Source organism: Meriones unguiculatus, chromosome 7 (assembly GCF_030254825.1).
Source record: "Meriones unguiculatus strain TT.TT164.6M chromosome 7, Bangor_MerUng_6.1, whole genome shotgun sequence".
NCBI classification, from domain to species: Eukaryota; Metazoa; Chordata; class Mammalia; order Rodentia; family Muridae; genus Meriones; species Meriones unguiculatus.
In genome coordinates this window covers 87,240,210-87,256,879 of record NC_083355.1, presented here as the reverse complement: position 1 = coordinate 87,256,879, position 16,670 = coordinate 87,240,210, and the positions used below count along the sequence as shown (strand labels likewise).

The 16,670-nt window shown below is 42.5% G+C and overlaps 1 protein-coding gene across 1 annotated transcript in view; it reads right to left on the bottom strand.

Annotated features, from left to right (window-relative positions):
* Positions 1 to 1,025: 1,025 nt before the first annotated feature.
* Positions 1,026 to 16,670, bottom strand: part of Exd2 (exonuclease 3'-5' domain containing 2) — a 34,846-nt gene continuing 19,201 nt past the window's right edge. Inside the window, exons 4-9 of the mRNA XM_021633522.1 lie at positions 14,208 to 14,334; positions 8,586 to 8,917; positions 7,409 to 7,515; positions 7,073 to 7,208; positions 5,389 to 5,745; positions 1,026 to 2,393 (exon numbers count right to left, since the gene is read on the bottom strand). Coding sequence (XP_021489197.1) covers positions 2,177 to 2,393; positions 5,389 to 5,745; positions 7,073 to 7,208; positions 7,409 to 7,515; positions 8,586 to 8,917; positions 14,208 to 14,334 — 1,276 coding nt within the window. The 3' untranslated portion in view covers positions 1,026 to 2,176. The remainder of the gene's footprint in view (positions 2,394 to 5,388; positions 5,746 to 7,072; positions 7,209 to 7,408; positions 7,516 to 8,585; positions 8,918 to 14,207; positions 14,335 to 16,670) is intronic.

Sequence of the window (16,670 nt, the reverse complement as noted above, 5' to 3'; positions counted from 1 at the left end):
ACTAAAACCTGTATCTTCTCTAGAGAGAAGGAAGATGGGTGGTTATTATTCTCTCTGTAGAGAGAATCTTTCCTGTATATAGAAAGTGCCATATGGCAAGAAAGTGCCATATACACCCAGCTTCATGTTATATCAGAAAAATAGATTTACCTTAAAATTTCTCAGTTAAGATGGCAATTTTCACTCTTAGAGAAAGGCTCAAATTTTCCAGGCAGTCTCAGAATACAAATTCCCACCTCCACGGCAACAGCCTTCTGAAAAGGATCAAGGAGCTATGCTCTGCTGCTGGCTTTCTTGCACTGGACCTTGTGGGGGCTGGGGACGGGACACTGGAGAGCCTGCTCCTCTTTGCACACCAACCAGTGTGCCTTAAATGACCTATACAGTATTTCTCACTTTTCTGCATGCAAATCAGGAAGACTGAGAGAACCCATCTCTCATCACTCTTGTTCCAGAGAAAGGTTTTCTTATAAAGCTATGGAAGTAACTCAAAATTAGCTACATATATTTTGAAGCACAGGTCACAAGTTATATTCAGTAATCACACAAAAAAGTTGCTTATTTCTCAAGAATGGATATAAAAACCAATCTATGAGTGCCATCTTGTGGGAAGCCTGGCAATTATCATGATGAAGAACCAAGCTGTTCGTCTGCACATTCATCTCTGGGCTTTTCATTCTGAGTTCTTATAGCCATGAGGCATGGGCTTTGTGATAATCTGCTTTATTAAACATAATTCCCCAAAGGAGCTGGTACTATTTGTTTAGAAGAGTATCTAGTCTTGATCCTGAAATGCCTGAGAGGGAAGGTGGGAAGGTAGTGCAGAGGGACAGAGTGAACACACATTGTGGACTGCAAACCCAGCCCAAAGGCTTGTGGTGCGGTGTGTGGTACAGCCATGCCTAAGTGTCACAGCACTGCCAAAAGAGGCAGTGACTCTTCAGAATAAACAGCAACTCCCCCAAGAATGCTTCCTGACTTTATAATGTTAGTAAGAAAAGTTTCACATTTACAATCACTGAGCCTTGTGCTTTAAAGTTGTTTTATTTATCAATGTCAGGTCAGGTATAACCAACGTGGGTACAATTCCAAAATAGAACTCTTGTTGGATTCTGGCCAAAAAATTATTTTTTAAGTTTGTTAAGATCTTATAAAATAAGAAAGTTTTCCTAACAGTTTAGAAAAAATACTAATTGCTAATAAATTGATTTCATACTCAAAGTAGTAGTCTAACATTTTGAAGGTGAAACATTACCCTTTAAACTTCTAATGCATCAGTTAATTTCAGTGTCCCAGGCTGCAGTGGAGGTAAAGTCCTCACACTATAACCTGGCTGAATGGCTCTGGGAGTGAATGAAGGGCTAAGGAGAGGTCAGGATTGCAAATGCAATGGAACATGAACACCGAGGGCACGGGCACTGACTCTGAGAAATGACAGTCCTCAGAAGCAGGGCAGGGGCTAGGCAACAAGCCGCCATCCAGAGGAGAGGCTCAACAATGGACCAGAGCTCTCCTGGGAGAGGGTGTGTGCTTGCTGGCCCCACCCAGCCGAAAACTCATTTCCAGAAAAGGACTTCCCCTGAGACGGGGAAGAAGCACATGGCAGCAAGCTGGGGTTTGGTCCTGTATGTAAGTGGGAACATTTTCAAGCATGTAAAATAACCCTAGTAACACAGTTGGGGTAGACCCCAAATAAATGCATATGGAAGAGCAAGAAGATTAAAATCATGAGGTTGAACTGGGAATATGAATGTGACCCCTGGGTCACTTCTTCAACCCTGGAAGAAAGTTTTCTCCCTGCCCAGGGGAAACCAGTGCAGTGGAGAGGGAAGAGAATTACAAACAGCTTCCCAGGGCCTCACAAGTTACTTCAGAGAGAAGTCTTCTCCCTCTTAACAAGAAAAGCAGAGGGGGGAGTGAAAATAAAGGCCAAGCTTCTCTTGCATACAAAAATAGGAGAGAAAGGAGGAGAAAATAATAGATCCCTCACTTAAAATTCAAAACCATAAGCTCCCCTGAAAACAGCCTTGCTCCATCAGAAGTACCTGGGGATCAGAGTAGGTTGGCATTCTGAGCCAAGTCACGTGGGCTTCGACCCTAAGGACATTAAATGGTAAGAGGTAATTTTGACCTTGGCTCCAGCTCCCCGCCTGTCCTGACCTGCAGGAAGCAGCAGTCATGACAGCTTGATGGGAAGGTCATCCCCATACTTCCGGAGCAGCTTCTGATGGTTATGGTCCACTGACCACTGCTGGGGCAGGTGCTTAGGCTGCATGGAGTCCAGGAAGTGCTGACGCCAGCGGCTCTCCAGCTGCATGAGGGAGCGCAGCCCACCCTCAGTGTGGCGCTGTACCACCTTTAGCCCATGAGGAATATAGCTTTCATTGTATATCCTGCAAAAAAAAAAAAACCAAAGTTGTAAAGGGTCTGAGCAGAGCAAGCACTGGACAATCTCATAGGCTGATAAGAGACAGGCTCCTAAAGGACATGTTAATGTCTTCAAAATCTTTTTTCTCACTTATTTTTTTCTTAATACATAGGATACAGGTTTAAACTGAAGGCATTTGGGGTTCTGAGTTATATTTACAGGAAGGCCACACACACTCAGCTCTATGGGGAAATCTATTGCCTGGCTAAGGTATACTGATCTTGTATTTGTTGGTTCAAAGCAACTCAGGGAAGGGCTTACTTCTCTGTAAGCCATTATTTGTTCTAAAACATATTCAGTATTAAAATTAGGCTGTTAAATCTAAAAACACTGTCAAATCTGGGTGTAAAATTCAAGGTAGTCCACTTTTTTAGTGCCTTCTTCCTTACAGAAATAAGGTCAGACCATGATGGCAAGAAGTGTTTCAGTCATAGTTAGATGCTCCTATGACTACTCAGCTGTGCAAATGATATATGTAGAAGAACCGCTTGCCTAGTCCCTAGCTAGACAGGAAACTATGAAAATTGCTGGTGCTATGTGAACAGAGCCTCCCTCCACCTCCTTCAAGGGGGTAAAAAAACCCACTTTGCTCCCAAGCTTCTTTCCTCTCCCAAAACCTATATTCCCAGTCTTTCACCCCAAGCCCCACCAGTTTAGCAACTCTGGGCTCTCCCAATATTTGTACATGTTTTTACTTATTTGCTTCATCAGCTTCCCACACCTTGCTTTCTTTGTTCTTTCCTTTCTTTCTTTCTTTCTTTCTTTCTTTCTTTCTTTCTTTCTTTCTTTCTTTCTTTTCTTTCTCTTTCTTTCTTTCTTTCTTTCTTTCTTTCTTTCTTTCCCTTCCCTCCTTCCTTCCTTCCTTCCTTCCTTCCTTCCTTCCTTTCTTTCCTTCTGCCTTTTTTTTTCTCCTTCTTTCCCTTACTTCTTTCCTTGCTTCCTTCCTTCCTTCTCCTTTGGTTTTTTTTTTGAGACAGGGTGACCTTGAACTTCCACAGATTCACCTGCCTCTGTTTTCCAAGTGCCACCATGCCCAGCCCCACTACATTTTCAATCTGTCTCCAAAAAGCCTGTTCTCAGTCTCAAGATATCATCTAACTCAACAACTCACTTATTAGAAAAGTCTATGGCTAGCTGGGCATGGTGGCATACGCCTTTAATTCCAACATTCAGAAGGCAGAGGCAGGCGGAACTCTGAGTTGGGAGACCAGCCTGGTCTATAGAATGAGTTCCAGGGTGGTCAGGGTTACACTGAGAAACCCTGCCTCAAACAAACAAACAAACAAACAAACGAACTAATAAACTGAAAAAGAAAGTCCTATGATTGAAGGGGAGAGGTCTGACCGTTGTAAGAAGTTGTAAAAGCACTAGCTGAACAAGCCTGACAGCCTGAGGCAGCTCCCTGGTCCATGGTGAAAGAAAGAACCAGTTTCCAAAAGATGTTCTTTGACCTCAACACATTATGTAGTACCCATGTATACCTAGACACAAGCACTCGTGAGCATACATACTAATAATAAGTGAAAAAAAATTTATTTGGGAATTAGTCAAAGGCCAGACTCACTAATGTAATGTGACCTTGATAAATTACCTTTAACCTCACAGTAGTAAAACTTATAAAATAGCTGGGTGCAGTGGTACATACCTATAATTCTAGCACTCTGGGAGGCAGAGACTGGGGGCTCTCTGTGAGTTCAAGGCCAGCCTGGTCTACAAAGTGAGACAAGGACATCCAAGGCTACACAGAGAAAACCTGTCTTGAAAAGCCTAAAAACCAAAACCAAAACAAAACAAGACCTTAGAAAATAACATTTATTCTATAACTACACAGACTAGTTAAAGATAAAATTAAAAAATATTTTTAACACTAAAAACATAAGATAGAAGTAAAAAGTCATTAAGTTGCTATAAGAAATAAAAAGGCAATTTATGTAGCCTACTAGCTTAGTGCTGTAGGCTTCAGGGTCTCTGGAAGTATTTGTTCAGTATAAATATTTTCAGTGTCTCTGAACTGTAGTAGATCAGTAGTATGAGTGAAATAAGCACTTTTAAATAAAGAAATAAATATTTGCTGCTATGACGTTTTATGTTTTTTATTTTTGATAACAAAACACCGCAGGCATTCAGCCTCATTAGTTTTATGGACCTCTAATCCTATAGAAAACTGACAGCTGCATAGTAACCCACAATCCTTATTATTGGAGCTATGTGCCCATCCAGGTCAGTATCATAAACTTCTTGTCTACGATCACTGAGTTATGTCATATGAATTCAACTATGTACTCATAGGGAAGGAGGGGAAAAGAGGAAAAAAATTAAATAGGAGAGCAGTTTGCTCAAAATTCTATTTAGTGCGTTCAAATATTAGGTACAGTGAGACAAGAAACATGAATGAATGCACTGGTCAAAAGACTAACGAATTTAGGTATGAGCTAAGAGACACAAACCCACATATACTCTACTTTGTGGCAATTCAGGGATTTCAAGGCATTAATTGGCTATCATTTTCATCTTACATGCCGACTTGCACTAGCCCCAACTTCACTTCATTAGACATATGAGCTTATGGAGTCAATATATACCTAACAATTGGCAAAACTCTCTTTTAAAAAAATCACAATTTTATCTGTTTTGTTTTGTGTGTGTGTGTGTGTGTGTGTAAGCATGCCATGGCACATGTATGGAGGTCACAGGACAACTTTTGGGAATTGGTTCTCTTGATCTACCATGCAGGTCCAAGGGATCTAAATAAAGTTGTCAGGCTTGGCAGCAAGTGCTTTAACCTGCTGAACCACCTCACCATCTCTTATGAAAAGGAAGTTCTCAGATTGTTTGATTCTACCCCACAGAATCCTAGACAGACATTGGATTAATAAGCATGTGGCTAAGCACTGTTACTGTGACAATCATTTTCACAAAGCATGCCCTGTTCTTTCTCTGAACAGAACAGGAGGTTGTACCTGGTCTCCAGGCTGGCAGCCTCTTGAAGCATCTCCTCTGTAACAATATCGGTGTTATAAAACTCCCTGAGTGCACTCAGCAGCTCTTCTTTCCGATGGGCAGGCAGGCTCTCGGCGTTGAGCAGGGCTCTGGCTCCAGAACGCACCTGCCTGCGCTCTAGATCTTCCAGCAGGCGTAAGCCCTCCTCTGAGCCAATGGGAGCTTGGAACTCCTTGGCCAGCTGTTGCTTCAGATGGTTGTCATAGTAGTTAGAGATGGCATGGCAGGAGGTGCAGAGCAACAGCACATCGTGGGAGTTGTGGTCCTTCATTTCAATGGGGAAGTGCTTGCGGTACTCATGTGGAATGATATTTTTCCTGGAATGAGCCCAACGCAAAAGCAATGCTCATCAGCTTATGATACAGAGCACATATGGAGCTAGCAGGTAAGATACTGAGACTAACCTGGGCCTAAACATGACTTGGAAGGCTTGGGCAGGACCACTCAATAGGGGGTACATGAAGGCAAAACTATCTATGCCACTAAAAGGTCCAGCTGCCTGCCTTAACTACCTGTGCTTTAGGGTCCTTTCTCCTTGAAGTAAGTACAGACTACCTGCTGTCAGGCTTCAGTGGCATAGTCTGGTAAGAACCAGCACGTTCCTAGAAAGAAGAGTCTCAGAGAAATGGTGTTCGATACCACACAATAACTCTCAAAGAAGTCCAGTGGGCTGAGCAAACCGATTTCCTTTATCTGCAGACTCCCTTACTCTGACATTACTTACTGGCTCACCAAAGTCTGTCATCATTTTCTAAGTACAACTAAGTTCTCAGGAAAAATTCTCAGTGGCAACAGTTGTCCCACTTTGCAAAAAAAGAAAGAAAGCAGGAAAGTGAATCAGTGAAGAGAGGCATGGTGGCACATGACTATAATTCTAGCACTTGTAAGGCTAAGTCAGGAAGTTATCCACATTTAAGGCTATATAACAATTCTGTCTCAGCTGGGCAGTGGTGGTGCATGCCTTTAATCCCAACACTTGGGAGGCAGAGCCAAGTAGATCTCTGAGTTCAGGCCAGCCTAGTCTACAGAGTTCCAGGACAGCCAGGGCTACAAAGAGAAATGGTGACTCTAAAAAATACATAAAACAAAGTAAAAGAAGAAAGAAATATTCTGTCAAAAAATGAGAAAAGTGATGTCTGAAAAAAAATTAAGAGTACAAGAAGATAACACCACCATCAAAAATTAACGAAAATTAAAAAATAGATAAAGCACACCAGAAATGGTGGAAGGAAGAGAGGGAATGGGGAAGCAGGTGGGAGGGAAGCTGGCAGAGAAGGAGGAGAGAGAATTACTACACAGGGGCCAGGGAGAAGGCCAAGTACAGGTACTGAAGGCCAGTGGCCAGCCCTATGTTCCCTGTGGGAGCCCTAACGTCAAAGTACGGTCCCAGGAAATTCTAACCAACGCTAAGGCTCAGAAAGTGTGACAGCTTCAGTGAGGGATACAGGGATCTAGCTTTAACAGGACTCAAGCCACCAGAGATGGCAGGCAGCATGCTGAAGCTGTTAGGAAAACTGTGGTGCTTGTAGAGCTAGCTAAGTCTCTCTGCCATGTGGGGAAACACACAGGCATCTGAGGGCTCAACACATGACTCCAGAGACAACTGTCACAGGGGGTAGATTACTTAGTGAGCACTATACTCACCGGATGTAGGTATCTGTCTTGCCACAGACAACACATAGGTTCTCTTTAACCATCAAGTAATAATCTCCTGGGGATTCAGGTCTTCCTGCAGGTTCAAACTGTAGCCTGACCACAAAAGGTTCTTTACTCACCAGCTCTTAGGAAAGAGAAAACACATCAGTGCTGGGCCATTCTGCTACCTGTAACTGTTGCTTATTGTGTGCAGCAGAGAACCCCATTATGACTACCCGGTCCCACATATCTAAAGGTCTCTTTGCCTTCCTCCAGCACCCTCCTCCACACCCTACTCACAACAAGACCCTATTTGTAAGTAAAGATGGCAGATGAGTCTCTTACCTCCAATGCCTTTGTCCAGGTACCACTGAGCTTTCCTCCGGTCACAGGTGCACAAGGGCTGTCCATCAGGAGCTTGGAGAAAGCAGTTATCATAAAGAGGTGATTTTCTGCAGGGAAAAGAAATCTCATACTGAAAGCTGTTGGTCAAGCCACCCAAGACCTTCCCACACTCTCTTCCGAGAGATTCAAGCTATTCTCAACACCAGAATCAAACATACTACATATAGGAAAAAAAAAATCAACATTTGATCCTCAGTCTGCTTGGCTAGGAAGTGGAGCTATGAATGAATTCTTGATGCCTCTATGGACTGAGATAGTGGGAAAAGAGTTGTGTGGTGTCAGAGCTCCACTGCGAATGAAAACAGGAACAGAGCACTAATAAACTGCCAAATCACTGAATTAAACAGTAAATTAAAACAGTAAAAGTTCACATAAGGTAATGGGGCCATGTGGGTTGATTTCTGGCTCACAGGCAATGCTTCCTTTGACTTAATCATCTAATTCCTAAAGGTGCCATGCTCCAAGGATCATACTTGCATTCAAAGCACTTATTACTCATCCTCCTCAAGAGGTGTCAGTCACACAGGAGAGTCTCAATAGTTACAGAAGAGAGTTAGTGTGAGGCTAGACTCTAAATGAACATGAAACCCAAAGGTGCATTTCTCCTGATATGAGGGCTTTGTGTTATTCATGTTCATAACCGTCTCAAATAAGGGACAAAAACTATCCCCTTAAAACATTTTATTATCACTAATTTGTTTATTCTGGGGGAGAGGCACACGTGTTGTCCATGTAGAAATTAGAGGACAACTTTGGGAGTCAGTTCTCTCTTTCTGCCATGTGGGTTCTGAAGACTGAACCCAGGTCATTAGGTTTGGCAGCAAATGCCTCTACATGGTGAGCCATCTTGATGGCCCTGTATCTCTTTTATAGGTAGTTTAAAAACCTAAGGTTGCACCAGGGTCAGTGCCAAAGCTAGAGTAAGTTCACTTCATTTCTTTTTCAATTGATAAATAGAAAAGTAAAAAAAGGGGAAAAGAAGAAAACTACACAAAGAAAGTATAGCCCAAATGTCACTAAAAGCAGGGAGAATTACATTAACGCTGGAGAGTGCCTGCAGCCTGACTAGGGTAAAGGTGAGCCCTGACTAGTCATCATCAGGAAACATATGGGTTACCTGGCAGAATAGCCCACCCCCAGGGGCTTTCTCTTATGCTTCCTGGGGTCTCTCCCTTGGTTGCTGCCTGGCACCATTCCATCAATCTTAGCCTTCCTAGGCCTTGGCTTCTGTTGAGATTCCAGCGCTTCCCCATTAACCTCTTCACCCAACCGGCCAAGTCCTTTGCTTCGGAATGGGATGTCTACCATATCCCTGCATTTCTCCAAGACTTTTCGCCAGCTGATTTGGTCATTGTTTTCCTCCTCATAAGGATTTCTAGAGAAAGGGTATCCAAGAAGATGGAGAAAGAGAGCCACTGAAATCTGCGCATCCCTGGCAGCATAAGTTACCTGAAGAGAAAAGTCAGAAGTCAGTGGGATATGGAGGACAAGCCAGTGAGAGTACCCTCACAGTCAATTACAAAACCCTGGGTTCTGCCAGGCAGTGGTGGCACACACCTTTATCCCTGCACTTGGAAGGCACAGGCAGGTAGATCTCTGAGACCTCAAGGCCAGCCTAGTCTACAGAGTGAATTCCAGGACAGCCAAGCTACACAGAGAAACCCTGTTTTGAAAAAACAAACAAACAAACAAACAAACAAACAAAACCCTGGAATCAAACACCCCCACTCTCTCTCTCTCTTTCTCAGGTATTTTGCCTTTAATCCCAGCACTTGAGAAACTGAGTTAAGAGGACAACCTCGAGCTTAAGGCCAGGGTGAGCTCAATGTGAGGCTCTATGTCTAATACAAAACCAAACATAAAAGTCTATTATGGTAGTTGGACATATAATTTACTTGGTAAAGTGCTTGCCTGGCAAGCATAAACACATGAGTTTGATCCCCAGAAACCATGTAAAAAAAAAAACTGGGCATGCTGACATTTTTCTTTTTTGGGGGAGATGGGGGATGGGAGTTGAGACAGGGTTTCTCTCTGTAGCCTTGGCTCTCCTGGACTTACTTGGTAGGCCAGGCTGGCCTCGAACTCACAGAGATCCGCATGCCTCTAGCTCCCGGAGTGCTGGGATTAAAGGTGTGTACCACTGCATGAGGCTTTATTAAGATTAATAAAACCATTTTTCATTCACTATCACCACCAAAAAGAAATAAAAAATGACCAAGTTGGTGGTACATACCTTTAATCCCAGGAGAGGCAGGCAGATCTCTGCGAGTTCAAGGCTAGCCTGGTCTACATACATTTCCACATCAACTAGGACTACATCCTGTCTTAAAAAAAAAAGTATTTTCAAAGCACAAAGAAGTAACTTACTCAGGGTCACAACAAAACAGTAATTGCTGTGGAAAACAAACTCAGATAATTCAATGCCTGGAATTTTACTACAGGATCATATTAATCTTAAACACAAATTTTGCTAAATTTTTCCTAACATTTTGAAAGGATGAAGCAGTAACTGACTTGAAGACAACAGAAGGTTAAGACCTAGAATTAGAGATGGTGGTAGTCCAAAGAGCCAAAACCACATTGGTTTGAGCCACAGAGACCAAAAAGGCATGGAGGAATGAAGGCAGCAGTTATCTGTGAAAGATCAGTAAAGAGGTGAAAATGACCAGAAGGAAACCACTTTTAAACACTTGTCAACTAACTTGTCTGCACAACAGGGCCAAGAAACTACCTCTTCCTGCCTTAAAATAGTAAGATTTTAAATCACAGGGGTGAAGAGATGGGTCAGTGGTTAAGAGCACTGGCCACTTTCTCAGAGAACCCAGGTTCAATTTCCAGCACCCAAATGGCAGCTCACAACTATCTGTAACTCTAGTTCCAGGGGATTTGGCACCTTCACATGGACATACATGCAGGCAAAATACCAGTGCACATAAAATAAAAAAAATAAATAAATCTTTGTAAAACAAAAAACTTAAATCACATAATGGCAAAAACAGAAGGCCTACATACAGCTATACAAAGTACAATCTAAGGTAAATACAGAATGTCTCCTGAACAAAAGGAGAGAATACAGGACAATCTGTACAGTCAATGGTAAGACCACAGTATCCTCCCCAACACCAAACCCCCCAGTGTATGGACAGTGGGAGTTACTCCTCCAGGGTAAAAGACTAAAGGGTTCATTTCTGGAAAAATCAAGCAACCAGAGAGAATAGATGCATGATTGCTGACATCCGACCAACCACAGCTACTGACAATGGAGCCCGCCAGCACCCAAAGCCCTGCATACCTGCTTTGTATTCAACCCACTTTTTGTTTGTTTCCCTGTTTTTGTTTTTCCAAAACAGGGTTTCTCTATGTAGTCCTGGCTGTCCTGGAACTTGCTCTATAGACCAGGCTGGCTTCAAATTCTGAGATTCGCCTACCTATGCCTCCTGACTGCTGGCATTAAAGATATACACCAACACTGTTTGGTCCAACCTACTATTTTTTTTTTTTTACACATCAGGTGCAAATACTATTCCCTGAAATTCTTTTTCAAGATTTATTTATTTTTATTTTGTGTGTGTAAGTATTTGCCCAAATGTATATATGTGTGACGGGTGCCCACGGAGGTTGGAAGAAAGCAGTAGATCTCCTGGGATAGTTGGAGGTGGTTGTAAGTCACTATATTTAGAGTCGGGAATGGAATCTGGGTCCTCTGCAAGAGCAGCAGTGTTCTTAACCACTGAGCCATCTCTCCAGCCCACCAAGACTTCTCTGAAATCTTTACCATTATGCTTGTAATTAGAAAAAAACAGCACTGTTAAATATTTAGTTCCATTTGTTTATTTGTGTGTATGTATGGCTGCATGTGTCAGTGTGTGTGTAGGGTTGAAGGACAACTTGCTGGAATCAATTGTCTCCTTCATCAAGTGGATCCTAGGGATTCAAATAAGGCTTTCAGGCTTAGTGGCAAGTACTGAGCCACCTTGCTGGCTCCAATTGTTAACTCTCCCCTGGCAGTGGTGGCGCACACCTTTAATTCCAGCACTCCAGAGGCAGAGGCAGGTGGATCTCTGTGAATTAGAAGCCATCTGGTCTTCTCTCTTGACCACTGACACAGAAAGTTAGGTCTTCATCCTCAGAGAATTCTTCCTAGTTGCTCCCTACCTTTTCTCCCAATTTACAAGCAACTGGAATTACCTTCTTTGTTCTCTGTTTAGAAAGGCAACCCTCTTTTTCTGTACACCCTATCCCATGGCTACCAAGAGCTTCTTTGCCTTTCATTAAATACATCCTCTATTTTTTGCTCACTCCTAATTATCTATGTACCTCAACCTTCTTGGTCTGAAGATAAGAACCAGACAGGAAAGAAATTTTCCAACAGTTATAGCTGTGAGTCACCATGTCCAACTTCATATGACATGATCCTATCAATTTTCATCCATGTTAAGGCTGGAAAACTGGCATATGTCTGAAATGCCAGCACTTGGGAGGCCAAGGCAAGAGATCACAAGTTTATAGCACGTGTCCTTTTTATCTGTTGAATAATATGCCATTGTGTACCTGTACTACATTTTATTTACTCATCAGCTGATAGATCTTATCAGATTCTTTTTTGTTTTGTTTTGTTTTTCAAGACAGGGTTTCTCTGTGTAGCTCTTGCTGTCTTCGAACTAGCCCTGTAGACCAGGCTGGCCTCTGCTGGAATTAAAAGCATATGCTACCACACCTGGCTTTTCTTGTCATCTTTTATGTCTCTTTTTTCATTTGTTTGTCTTTGTGTGTGTGTGTGTGTGCACGTGCGCATGTGTGTGTGTGTGAAACTGAGTCCAGGCCCTAAGCATGATATAAAAGCTATATCCTTCACCCTAGTGTCTCCTTAAATATGAATGGACAATCAAGGTTCTAAACATCTGGAAAATCTCTAACATGAAAGCCAAGGAACAAAACAAGTATTTATGAGAAGGAATCTGAGGAAAAGAAGTGATGCGAGGGAATGGGAAGAAATCAGAAATCCTTCCTGCTCTATGTGAAGATGCTGCATCCCTTAAGCAGAAGTCCAGGCTGTTTCAACAGTGTGTACTCAGGCTGGACACAGCTGGAGGTGAGAGTGCTGCTGCTGTACAGCCTGACTACCTGAGTTCCAGCCAGACCTGTGCAAAAAGCCAGATACAGCAGCACGCATCTGTACTCCCAGCACCCCACACGAAGACAGCAGACAAAGACAGGAAAACACGACATTGTCTCAAAAAAAAAAAAAAATTAGAGGATCAATTTGGGGGATCCAATACTCCAAAAAGATTAAGTTCTAAAAACAAAAAAAAAAAAAAAAAACAAAAAAAAAAAAAAGGAGAGTAGGAACTTTTCAAAGAAAATGATCTAAGGATTCTTTCCTGAACTTGAAGACAAGAACATCCAGACAGAGAGGGTCCAGTCCACTAAATCCCCTACCACTGTGAGTAAAACATGACCTCTACTCATGTTTACCTCCATGGATTTCAAACAAGGAAGGAAAGAGAACTTTGAGAAACTTTGAGAAAGAACAGTGGCACACTCAAATGTTAGAAGCTGGAACACAAGTTCTGAAAGAAAATGGCTTTTGCCCTAAACTGCTAATAGCCAAATCACTGGCTAAGAAAGGGAAATCATTTATCCTTTTTGGTTTGTTTGTTTATTTTGAGACAGGGTTTCTCTGTGTAGCTTTGGCTGTCCTAGACTTACTCTGTAGACCATGTTGGCCTCGAACTTACAGAGATCCACCTGCCTCTGTCTCCCGAGTGCCGGGATTACAGGTGCACCTCACCTGGCCGCTTATCCTTTCAGACTTGCAGGGTAACAAAGGACAAAAACATGGGATTTAGACACCAAAGGATCTACTATAGAAGAGAGGTGGAAGGAGCAGATGGATATAAGAAGCAAATTTCAGATTGCAGTGGGCAGCAGGTCTGGAGAGCCAACATTCCTGAGCAAAATGGGCAGCAAAGGGCCACAGGAAGACAGCAGAGGACCACAGAAGGACAACAGAGGGCCAAAGGGACAAAACAGAAAGCTGAAGGAGAACAGCAGGAAGGGACAACAGAGGGCCAGGGAACAACAGAAGGTTGCAAGGACAGAAGGACAGTTACTCAATACATCTGAAACAGCCAATAGAGCCACAGTTCTGCTAAAAGGGCTGGGGTTAAATTAATAGTGTGCAGAAAACTAAGAAAACAAAAATACAAATCATATATTCCGGGAAAACAAAGTATTGTTCCTGATGAAAATGGTATATCTATTTATACTGAGGAAATGGGGTAGGGAACAATGGGGTAGGTAGCTCCTTGGGACCCAGGAGCTGGAAGAGCCCTAAACCATAACTTCTGTTCAAGAAGTCAAAACATACTAAGCACAAATAAGAAAGAATGACACATGCATGTACTCTAGAATTATAATGGTAATTACCAGAAAGAAATTAAAGCGGTCACCTCTGAGAGGGAAGAGCAAAAGAAGGAATGGGGTAGCAAAGGTAGAGAGCTGCTTACTGTTTCTTATGTGAGAGTTATAGCATTTAAAAATGTTTGTGCATTTCTGGGGAAAAAAAACATTTTCTGAAGTGTCAGCATATTCCGAACTAAAATAGGGACTCTAATATTTCATTTAAGCAGCATGAACATTACTGTCTTGAGCGTCCCCTGACAGGAAGTCTCCTTTAAGGCCTTTCTGCCCAATGCTCACACTGACAACTAGAACCAACTACTCTGATCACAAGTACCTGGTCTTCAGTAAGATTCTCAGCATCCCAGTTGCTGCAACGAAGTAGAAGGGACTTGTCAAGTGGAAAGTTCAGAATAGTCTCAGCAAGTGATTTCAGGCTAAGCCCATTACAAAGTATATTGTTTCTACAAGAAAGAATAAAACCAAGTATCAAAAGTGAGCAAATGGCATGACTAGGAAAAAATTTAAATGACCAATAAACATAGAACAAATAAGCACAAGAAATCAAAGCAAATGGTGATTTGCTGCCAGACAGCCGTATTTTTTTAAAACAAGTACATCTAGTATTAATGGAGCATAAAATCAATTAGGCTCATGTAAAATGCATAGACTGGACATCTTTATGATCGTTATAAAAAACAGTTTAATAATAACTATCAAAAACTAAAATAAAAAAATTCTCTGATCTAGCAATTCCTTTTCTGGGAGTTTATCCAAAGAACAAAGATACTTAAGTGGATATTCTTTGTAGCACTACTTGTAGCAAAAAGATTTGTGAACAGACTAACTATCCTTCAATGGTGCTCATGCTTTATGATTTTAAACATGAAAAAAATGACAAGGCTATTTTTATCAGGGAGGTAAGAGTATAAAAGCCAGTAATTATTTCTGTTGTTTAAAACTTTCTGATTAAAACTGCTGCAGGGGGCTAGAGAGATGGCTCAGAGGTTAAGAGCACATGCTGGTCTTGCAGAGAACTCAGATTTGATTTCCAGCACCCAAGTGGCAGCTCACAACCATCTGTACCTCCAGTTCGAGGGTGTCGGATGCCCTCTCTCACCTCCTCAGACACTGCACACTTGTAAGCACTTACACAGATGCAGGGAAAACACCAGTAGACAGAAATAAACATATTTTTTTTAAATTGCCGGGGGATAACAAAAAGAATCCTGTTCAGAGATTACAGACTAACCAAGAGATGTATGTGGAATTTGGGAAACATCAGTGGGCCCCGGAGATGACACAGGGTATAGGCACCTCCTACTAAGTTTAATCCCCATCCACATACATAAGGAAATAACAGTCAAGTTAGGAGCAAGCTGTCCTTTGACCTCCCCATCTGTCTCTTGGAGCACACACACTCTCACACACACATACATCAAGAACATTTTAAGTAAATAGAATGAAAACATTAAGAGCCAGTGTGGTGGTACATGCTTGTAATTCTGGGGCTTGGGAAGAGGAATTCAAGATCATCCTCAGCTACATGGAGTTCCAGACCTGCAGGGTTATGTCAGACCTTATTTGTTAATTCATTTAAAATGTTTAAATCTTTGAACGTGTGTGTGCGTGTGTGTTACGTACCTGTGTGTGCACATTCATGTGAGTGTAGGTGCACACATGCCACAGCATGCATTTGGAGGTCAGAGGGCAACCTTGAATAATCGTCCTTGTCTTTTAGGACAAGGTGTGAGACAGGGTCTCTCTGCTGTTCATGACTGTATTTGCCAGGCTGGCAGGGCAGGGAGATTCCTGAGATTCTCCTGTCTCCACCTCTCACAGCAGGCAGGAGTTCCGGGATTACAGATATGCACTACCTCACCTGGCTTTACATGGGTTCTAGGGATTCAAACTTAGGTCTTCTTACTTTCATGGCAAGCACTTTAACCCACTGAGCCATCTTCCAAGCCATGAGACCCTGTCTTAAAGGGGGGGGGGGGGGAAAGCTGGGCATACATACTTTTAATCCCAACATGTGGAAGGCAGAGGCAGGAGGATCACTGTGAGTTTGAGGCCAGGCTGGTCTATATAAGTTCCATGCTAGCAAAGGCACATAGTAAGACCCTGTCAAAAAAAAAAAAAGAGTCCTAATGACACAGACTTTTTAAAAAAGTAGTAAGGCTTAGTCAGTATAGTACTTGCCCAGCATAAAGCCCTGGGATCAATCCCCAGTACTACTGAGAAAAACAATACAAACAAACAAAAAAACACTAAGTGATACAGTACTTGCCTAGCATGCACAAGGCCCTGGATTCAATCCCTGGTACCAAAATAATAACAAGAAGAGCCAGTCTATAAAAGCAGACAATGCATGACAATGGTCCAGGGTGAACATCTGGAAGTCACAGAGCAGCACACAGGCGGGCGGAGGCTCCTGTCAGCGTTGCAGCACAGCCCCCTCGGGGAATGAGGAGCCAAAACCACTGCGGTGAGGAAGAACAGGGAGCTTCCCTCGCCAAACAAGCAGTCAGCAGTTACATCTCATCGACCGGGACACGTAAAACACACGCAAAAGCCCAGGCACACCTGGACACAATAAATAGGTCTTGGTTAAATGCATGGAAATTAAGGATGCTGGGGAGATGCTAAACTTCCTTTAATTTTACTAAATACCACTAAAGTGGAGGCTGGAGTGTAGCTCAGTGATGAAGCGCATACATAGTATGTACAAAGGTCCAATCTCCAGCAACAAAATAATTTCATTTAAAATGAAGGTTCTTGGGCTAGAAATACAGTCCAA